This window comes from Macaca mulatta, chromosome 1, assembly GCF_049350105.2.
Source record: "Macaca mulatta isolate MMU2019108-1 chromosome 1, T2T-MMU8v2.0, whole genome shotgun sequence".
Classification (NCBI taxonomy): Eukaryota; Metazoa; Chordata; class Mammalia; order Primates; family Cercopithecidae; genus Macaca; species Macaca mulatta.
In genome coordinates this window covers 224891225-224900767 of record NC_133406.1, presented here as the reverse complement: position 1 = coordinate 224900767, position 9543 = coordinate 224891225, and the positions used below count along the sequence as shown (strand labels likewise).

The following is a 9543-nucleotide window of genomic DNA, read 5'->3' as shown; positions in this document are numbered from 1 at the left end:
TCTCCCCGAAGCTCCAGGCTGAGAGTCAGGAGCTCTGGGTTCCAGACCTGCCTCTACCAGTGACAACAATCATGCCACTCCCTGCTTGAAACCTTCAGTGACTCCTTATTGCTCTCAGCTTGAAATCCCCACTCCTGGGCCTGCTTTACAAGGCCCTAGAGACCTCTCCAGCACCTCACGTCATGCCTTAATAACACCAAATTGCTTGTGGTTCCCTTGCACAACCATGTGGTTTCACGCCCCCGCGCCTCACTCTGCATCACCCTCCCTTGGCTTCGCTGGTTAACTCCTAGTAGTCCCTGAGGTCTCAGCTCTGGGACCACCTCCTCCAGGAAGTCTTCCTCCTGGGCCTCAGATCATCTCTGCTCCCTGGTTACGTTCCTGGTGACCTGTGTTTGACACTTTCCTAACTAACCCCCGATATGAATGACCTCTGACCTGCAGGGCTGCAACCCGGTAGAGTGGAGAAGGCTCAGGTTTGAAATTAGGACACTGGTGCCGGGCGCAGTGGCTCACGCCTGTAATCTTAGCACTTTGGGAGGCAGAGGTGGGCAGATCACAAGGTCAAGAGATCGAGACCATCCTGGCCAACGCGGTGAAACCCCATCTCTACTAAAAATACAAAAATTAGCTGGGTGTGGTGGCACGCGCCTATAGTTCCAGCTACTCAGGAGGCTGAGGCAGGAGAATTGCTTGAACCCGGGAGGCGGAAGTTGCAGCAAGCCAAGATCGCGCCCCTGCACTCCAGCCTGGCGACAGAGTGAGACTCCGTCTCAAAAAAAAAAAAAGAGAGAAATTAGAACTCTGACTTTTCTTGAGACTGCTGTGTGACTTTGGGCAAGTCGCTGCGTGTCTCTGAGACTCCATTTCCTCATCTAAGAGAAAAGCATCCCACTGAGATTTCTGACCCTGCTTTCAATTCTGGCCTCTGCCCCTAACTTGCTGTGTGGCCTTGAGCAAGTCCAGTTGCTGGGCTCCAGCTTGATTTTCCTTTTCTGTGAAATGGGGCCGCCCACAAAACTCATAACAAAGTGTTGAGGTTCCAACAAGCCGAAACCTGTGAAAAGCTTGTGTAAACCTCAGAGCCATACGTGGATGGTTGAAGGATCTATTTCGACAGCTCCGGGGAGCCGTGGGAGGGAAGCTGATGGCGGCTCTTGCTTTCTCCTACCTCCTAATCCTCCAGAAGACTGAACAGCCTGGAGATCAAAGGTGATTGGGGCCTGCTGGCATGGAGGCCGGGCTCGGCAAAACCTGCTTCCTGGCCCCCTGCCCACCTCCCACCCACACCTGCTCCCAGGGTTAAGTGATGTGTCTGCCTTGTGCACGAATCTCTGTTTAAACACTCGGTGTTTGGGGGGAACCCTCAACCCCTCAACTCCCACTCAGGAAGCTCTGAGACCCCACTGCTTTTCCCAAGACTGACAGCCAAGATCAGTTTGAATCATCTGCAACTTTATTCCAGAGCAGAAATAAGTCATTTTCTAACAATAAATATAAAAAAAATAATAAATTAAGATTCGAAAAAAATTTTCAACAAAACAAAATCATTAACACTGACAGAATAGAACCTGCTATCTACAGGGATGAGGGATGGGGCCAACTGGGGCATGGGCAGGACACTCCTGCAGCACCGGCCCCCGGGTCCCCAGCTCAGGAATGTTTGACACAGGCCACCCTCTGTCCCCAGCCCTGACGGGAGCCCCTGCCACACACACACATTCTCTCCACAAAGTACAAAATATATATTTAAAAACCTCAACACAACCAAGCATCTTGCAAAGGCCCAGGAAAGCAAGGGTTTGGCCAGTCAGGGATGAGGACGGGGCCCGAGTGTCTAAAGAAGGCACTAGAGGGACGGGGACCGCTTTGGGTCTCGCCCAGTCAAGTTCACGGTCTGCCCTCTTAGTGTGAGAAAATGGAGCTTGAGGTACCCTGTTCACTTGGCACTGGGCCAAGCCCCCCCATCTCCTGAGATGGCCTCATGTGGGAGAAGACGAAGGGGAGGTCGGCTTGGGAATATCCTCTGTCTGTCCGAAGGCTGTGGCGGGGCTCCTGCTCCAGGGATGCTGGGGCGTGGCGGTGCCTGCTAAGTGCTCTGCTGTGTGTGCCTCGCAGGGAAAGACGGCCCGGCCCAGTATCCACGGTCGTCTCCTCAGTTCAGGCCACGGTGTCATCCGAGACCCCTCAGCAGAAGTTGCAGGGGGTATCAGTAGGAAAGAACTAGAAATAAATAAGGTCCCCAGTGGCCCAGCATGGCACAGCAGGAGGCCACTCTGTGTCTTCAAGTATTCTTGGCCGATGGGGCTCCAGGCCCTGTCGAGGCTCAGATGGGGATCCCCACCGTGTTCACCTGGTCCTTGAGTCCCAGCAGGCTGTAGGCGATGCGCTTCTGGTGGCCGGGCAGCCGCACCCCAATCCTCTTGATGTCGCTGTGGGCCCGGAGGGAGAGAGGGAGAGTTAGGGGCTAGAGCAGGGGAGGGGGCCGGGCTGGGCAGGGACAGGACTCGGTGGGCGGCAGGGGAGGGGAGTGGAGGGAAGCAGAGGAGGAGGGTGGAGAGGGGGCCTTGGGGACCTGTAGGGCAAGAGAGCTCTGGTTAGGTAGGCCTGGGAGAAGGAGCCACAGCCTAGAAGCTTGCCAAGGTGGCCCATCATCAACAAAGTTAGGAAAACGACAGAAGCCTCAACTCTGTACGATGCTTTAAAAAATAAAAATAAATCAAATCTTCTGAATTATCTGTGAGGCAGGTGCTCTTTTCATCCCCATTTTGCAGATTAAAGAACTGAGGTCAGAGAGGTGAAGTGACTTGTCCAAGGTCACACAGCTAGGAGGTGGAAGAGCTGGGAATCAAACCAGCTATGAACAAATGCCTCCCCTCCCCTCACCCCCAGTCTGTCCCCAGTGCCCCCAGCTCAGGCCTCCTTCCCAGGAACTCTCTAGGGATGTCGCTCAAAGCCTCTCTGCCCAAGGTCTCTTCCCACCCGCTGCCTCATTTCTCCCCCACTCCTTCCAAGTTCCCACTGCTGGTCATGAAGGAAGGACTCGGGAAATACTTGAAGGGTTCAACTCCGCGAGTCTCCATGGGTGAAGCTTGCAGGTCACCAGATCCAGTGACTAGGAAGATGTCTTCCCTTGGGGGAACCTCAGTCTCCTCCCGTGTCAAATGGGAGCTACTGTCCATCTGGAGGGCGAGAAGCCTCAAAACCAGCGGCCGAAGGAGAAGGCAGCATCAGTTCCAGGTGGACAGATGTGCCCAGGAGCCCACAGCCCAGCTTTCCCACCCCCACAGGGTACACACTCTCCTGGGCCCCCCTTCTATGCCCCTCCGTCCCCTCATGAAATCACTTATGCTCCCAGGAACCTGTGAGGAGGGCATTTATTACTCACTTTGGGAGCTTTCTCCTCCACCGTCCTCACCCACTAGCCCAAACCCATGAAAACACCCAGGTTTTTACGGGCCGTCTTTTGGCTGTAAAGGGAGCTAATTATATGATGCAAGATTCTAGTTGCAGTTCTGCAGACATGACTTTCCCACAGGCTCCGGAAGCCCCGGGACAGGCGCAGAGCAGGGAAGGGCAGACCCAGGTGAGTGGGGGGGACTCCGGGACCTCCAGCAGAGGCTAGTGCTCCCTCAGCAGCAGGAAGGCCGGGACACTTGGGAGAACTTCCTATGCTACCCACACGGGACGTTTCTAACCTGTTGGAGGTGCTGAAAAAGCAGCATTTTCCCACACACTTGAAGGTCTTGAATTATGGCCCCTGGACAAGCGCTCAGACCATGGAGAAGGAGACAGGACCCTGGCCCAACCCCAGATTTGCAGTTCCACAGGTGGAGCAGGGAGTCTGCATTTGGTTGAATCCCAGAAGAAACCTGACATCCGGTTGAAGAACCAGTGGGTTGTAAGCTCCAGGAGGACAAGTGCTGAGACCTCGTCATCTGGGCCCATCACCCCCACAGCCCCTGCTCCCGCCCCCACCCCTGCCCAGGGTCCAGGATAGACCTGGCACATAGTAGGTCCCCAAGGAGTGTCTGCTGCATGAATGAATGAGCGAATGAATGCTTTAGCAGAGATTGGGCCATTGCTGGGCCACCTCTGGTCCCTCTTGCAAACAGCAGTGGTTAATCTCACAGGACGGGAACACAGTTTGCTTCTGAAGCCCTGTGTAGAAAACTCCAAGGCCATATACTCGGTGAGTTCCTACTGTGTTCTGGCCCTGGGTGCAGGGAGACGGGAGTGAGAAATGGCTCCTAGAGCCTCACGCGTCAGATCATTCATTCATTCAGCAAGCATTCCTTCAGTACCAAGCCTATGCCAAGGACTCTGGAGACCCTAAGATCTACAACCTGTGCCCTCGACCCCCACACAGGATGCGGATGCTGCAGTCCCAGCTCTAGACAGAGCCTGGGATTGGGCTATTTTTCCGGGGTGCAACATCCACCCCTTTCATCAGCTGCTCACAAAACATCTGGGACCACTAGTCTAGCTAGAAACCCAACTGACTCCAAAATAGCACAAATGGAGAAGAGACAGTGGCTGTGGGACCCCAGAGGAACAGGCAGCTGGTCCCCTGGGAGGGACTCAAGGAGGCAGGAGGTTCAGAAGGGGAGGGGATGGGACACTGAAGCCTAAATCCTGATCCCAATGGGAAGGGCACACATTCCCCTGCAACCAGCTCGAAGTCTCCCATTGGGACCCATGGCGTGTGTAGACCCAGGCTTCAGGTTTTAAAAAGTCCTTTGAGATCCCCATTTATTTGAAAAGAGGCAGAGGAGAAGGAGGAGGCCTGCAGGCCCCAGCTCTGAGCACCAGCGGCTGGTGGGGGGGAGAGCGAATGACTTCCTGCCTTTATCCAGGCCCTTTCACAACAACGCACACTGCAGCACTCACATATACACACACAGCCTCCCTCCGTCCAAGACTGCCCCATCCCTGCTCGTGGGAAAGGAATTGGCGAGGAGCACCCCGAGCTATTTAGGGAAGCCTCTAAGAACATGTGTTTCCTATAAGCACTTCTCCTTGCCCTCAGCTCTGGTCACCAGAAGAGAGGCTGTGTTGTCCTTGGTGGGAGCCCCTGGAGGGGCAAAGGGTCTTGTGGATGTTCCCAGGGAAAAGGAGAAAAGGAGGGGTCATTTGCACAGCACTAGAGGAGGAAAGCAAGGGAGTGGAGGAAAAAGAGAGCAACAAGGATTTAGCGCCTACTGTATACCAGGTGTGTCATCTGCACTGCACCCATGCAATCCCATCAAACTTGATCAAGGTCACCCACTAGGAAGTGGCAGATGCGGGACTTGAACCCAGGCATGTGTGCAGAGCCCAAGTCTGTAGTCCTGCTGCACTGGCTGGCAGCAAAAGATATCCTGTGATCCATCTCCCCTCCCTACGTCTCCCTGCCTCCCTCTGGTCAGCTCTGTCCCTGCCTGCTTCCCATCACGGACTGTCCCCTGAGAGGGACTGTGGCCTTGGCTAGCAGGTTGGAAGCCCAGCTGAGCAGTTTCCAAAGGCCCTAGAGAATGTTCATGAACAGGCTCAAATCCCAGAACTTCTGTGACCCAGAACCATGGGAGGCCCAGGTCATCCCATCCATACAGTTCCCAAAACCTCCCAGCCTCGGGGTCTGCTCCCACCATGACCTTGGGCCATGCACAAGCTGGGTTGTTGAAACCCGCCACTATTTTTAGAGGCACAAAAGGCTAAGAGGATAGTGTCTTCCCCCTCCTGGGACAGGAGGAGGTGTCTGTGCCAAGGCCATGCCGGGAAAAGTCTCAGTGCTGGAGCTGGGACGGAGAGAAGAGCTCCCATGGGGCAGCTAGACAAAGGGCCAAACCCAGGGCCAGCAGGGAGTACGTGGCACTTCTCAGCAGGTGGGACTGCAGGCTGAGAGCCAACCAAATGGAGAGAGGTGCCAGGGGTAGGCCAGGGGTTCAACTCTCCCCTGGGCAGCAAGTAGGGCATCTTGGAGAAGACTGCCCCAAGCTGGCTGTGTGACCTCAGGCAAGCCGGTAACATCTCAGCCTGTTTGTCTACCAGTGACCTCTCTGATCCCTGGGCTCTGGGACCCCGACTGACTGGGGCTGGAATCCTGCTCTGCCCCTAGTGGCTGTGGGACCCTGGGCGGGTCACTGCACTTCTCTGCATCTGTTTCTCACCTGCACCTGTTTCTCACCTGTTAACAGGACTCACCCTGCTGGGTTCTCATTCAAAGTGCTCAAGCAGAGACGGCACACAGCCCTCAGTAAACAGTAGCTACCATTATGATTACGGTTACTATTATTTCCCCACTCTGGTAAAGGATGTAGGAAGAGGAGGGAGCTGAGAGTGGGCGCCCAGAACTGCCAGCTGCTGGCAGAGTTCTGCCCTTGCCTCCAAGGAGCCTCTTACCAGAAGAGAAAGAACGAAGAGAGGAGCATTGAGGGGCAGGGAAGAGGGTTGGGGGGTGTGGAGGCAGCCTCTGGAGTGGGAGGCAGCAGGGGTGGTGGGGGAACAGGAAGGGGCCTGACTCACTCGTTGGTCATCTGCACCACCTTCTCGATGGCAGTGTAGCCGGCCGCCATGAAGTGCTCCGTATACTGCTGCATCTTGATGGACTCCAGCCACTCGGACACCGTGCGGAAGGGCACCCCCTCCGAGCCACTTGTGCTGGGGAGCCGGATAGACACCCTGCAACCGGAAGCACTGCAGGTGAGGGGCTGCAGAACCCAGTACACCCTGGGCCCCGCGCCTGCTGCTCCCTAACCTGGATGATTGACTCAGCTGCCCCGTGCCTCGGTTTCCTTATCTGGGCAACGGGGAAGCCCAGTCACATAGGGTTCAATGAGACCTCCTGGCATGTTGGGAGCCCTCAGCATCTGTAACTACTGCTGCCCCTCCACTCCTACTAACAGGACCACCACCAATAACTACCAGATCATAAAACGCTACGAGCGGAGATTCCAGATCCCGAGGTCACGATCCCAGCCTGACCACTTCCAGCTATGTAAGATATTCAATCACCCTGTGTCTCAGTTTCCTCTTCTACAAAATGAGGATAATTTTGTAGAAGAGGACTCATCTCGTACGTTGTTTAAATGAATGAAAATGTATTAACTGTTCACACAGTGCCCTGCACCCTCAACATAAGCTGGTTGCTCCTATTAGGATTTCCGGGGTCATCGTGTCCAGTCTAAGTCAAGTCCACATATAACCTCTGAGCCCCCAGCACCCCTCAACTTCCCCTGGGTGGCCACTCTACCGAAGTGGTTCAGGAGTCTGCAGAAGGGAAATTGGGGTCATCATAGGCAGAGGGCACAGAACTCACCGGGGGTCGAAGTCAGCCAGGGTCTTGAGGGAGTCAGGGGCACGGATGAGCTTGTCCAGGATGCTGACGATGTCAGCAAACTTGGGGCGGCGGGCACGCTCCTGCTGCCAGCACTGCATCATGAGCTGGTAGATGGCGGAGGGGCAGTCCATGGGCGTGGGGAGCCGGAAGCCATCGTTGATTGCTTTCATCACCTGGCGGGGCATGAAGGTCAGGGGTGTTGTTGCAGAAAGCCACTGAAACCCTATACAGCCTCCAGCCTACGGAAGTGGGCTTCGGAGGGAAGGGAAACAGGAACATCCCAGAAACAGACGGGAAGGGTCTTTCTTGAGCTGACACCCAACCTTCAGAGCTGCCCAAAGGGCAAATGCCTAAGAGGCTGTGGCCAGAGTTCACTGGAAGGGACTTTTTTTTTTTTTTTGACTGAGACAGGGTCTCAGTCTGTCACCTAGGCTAGAGTGCAGTGGCACTATCAAACCTCATGGCAGCCTCAGCCTCCTGGGCTCAAATGATCCTCCCACCTCTGTCTCCTGAGTAGCTGAGACTACAGGCACGTGCCACCACGCTTGGCTAATTTTTAAATTTTTTCTGTAGATGGGGTTTCATCATGTTGTCCAGGATGGTTTCGAATTCCTGAGCTCAAGTGATACTCCTGCCTCAGCCTCCCAAAGTGCTAGCATTACAGGCATGTGCCATGGCTCCCAGCTAGAAGGGACCCTGCTCCCTCACAGGGCACCAGGTAGCAGCCATACTGTGTGCCCTCAGCCCAGCCTCCCTCCCATCTCTCTTCTCCTCCTTCTCTTCATCTGGCTGCCTTATAGTGCCCTTGGTCTTGGCAGAGACGTGACCTCTTCTGAGAAGCTTCCCAGGTCACCAGGCTGAATAAGGCACCAAGCACACAGACACACACACACATGCATGCATGCACATGTGCACACACATGGATGCACACACACGCATGGACACACGGATACACACGCACACCCCACTCCTTGTTTCATCTCTGCACTCTCTGACCCAGCTCCTGGAACCGAGCACAAGGCCTGGCACGCAGTAGATCCTCAAGAAATATTTACGGGGCTGGGTGCGGTGGTTTACGCCTGTAATCCCAGCACTTTGGGAGGTGGAGGCGGGTGGATCACTTGAGGTGAGGAGATAAGAGACCAGCCTGGCCAACATAGTGAAACCCCATCTCTACTAAAAATACAAAAATTAGCTGGGTGTGGTGGCGCATGCCTGTAATCCCAGATACTCGGGAGGCTGAGGCAGGAGAATTGCTTGAACCTGGGAGGTGGAGGTTGCAGTGAGCCGAGATCATGCCATTGCACTCCAGCCTGGGTGACATGAGCAAAACTCTGTCTCCAGAAAAAAAAAAAAAAAGAAACATTTATGGAGCAAACCTAAGAAGGTTTGTCTAAACTCTCCTCTGCCCAGCCCCTGGAGTTTCAGATGAGTAAAGGCTTGAGTTCAGGTCCGGGCAGGTCTGGGGAGGGCAAGGGCACCCACCTCATGGTTGGACAGCTCCCAGTAGGGCCGCTCGCCATAGGTCATCACCTCCCACATGACAATGCCAAAGCTCCACACGTCACTGGCAGAGGTGAACTTGCGGTAGGAAATGGCCTCCGGAGCCGTCCAGCGGATCGGGATCTTGCCACCCTGCAGGGAACCCAGGCCTAGTCACCACTATCCCCTCTGGCTGGCCCCAGGACCATTGCAACCAGGCCCCAGGACCCCTCCCTGGACTCCTACAGGTGTTCCACCTCCTGAAGCCCATGCCCAGAAATACAGGCGAGAGGACACCAGGCAGGGCGAAGGCTGCTTCTCCCTTGAGGTCCCCTTCCCCAACTCACACTGGTGGTGTAGGTGGCCTCGGGGTCGTCCTCCAGCACGCGGGACAGGCCAAAGTCAGACACCTTGCAGACCAGGTTGCTGTTGACGAGGATGTTGCGGGCAGCCAGGTCACGATGCACATAGTTCATGTTGGCCAGGTACTTCATGCCAGCTGCGATGCCCCGCAGCATGCCCACCAGCTGCAGCACGCTGAACTCGCCATCCTTCTCCTGCCGGAGCATGGGCACTCAGTTGCAGGCCAGCCCTGAACCTGCCAGGCCAGCCCTAGGCCCCATGACCAGGCATACCCGCCCCATAACCCACATCCTTACCCGAAGGAACTTGTCCAGGGCCCCGTTCTCCATGAACTCAGTGATGATCATCATGGGCTTGTCTGTAGGGGGGGGCCACAGGTG

The 9543-nt window shown here is 55.4% G+C and overlaps 1 protein-coding gene across 2 annotated transcripts in view; it reads right to left on the bottom strand.

The window, feature by feature from the left end:
- Window positions 1–1437: 1437 nt before the first annotated feature.
- Window positions 1438–9543, bottom strand: part of EPHA2 (EPH receptor A2) — a 31370-nt gene continuing 23264 nt past the window's right edge. The window contains 6 exon segments of one of the 2 annotated variants that reach the window (NM_001040678.1): window positions 1438–2432; window positions 6505–6660; window positions 7298–7491; window positions 8804–8953; window positions 9148–9357; window positions 9460–9521. In NM_001040678.1, the coding sequence (NP_001035768.1) occupies window positions 2327–2432; window positions 6505–6660; window positions 7298–7491; window positions 8804–8953; window positions 9148–9357; window positions 9460–9521 (878 nt within the window). In that variant the 3' untranslated portion in view covers window positions 1438–2326. 2 annotated transcript variants of the gene reach the window in all.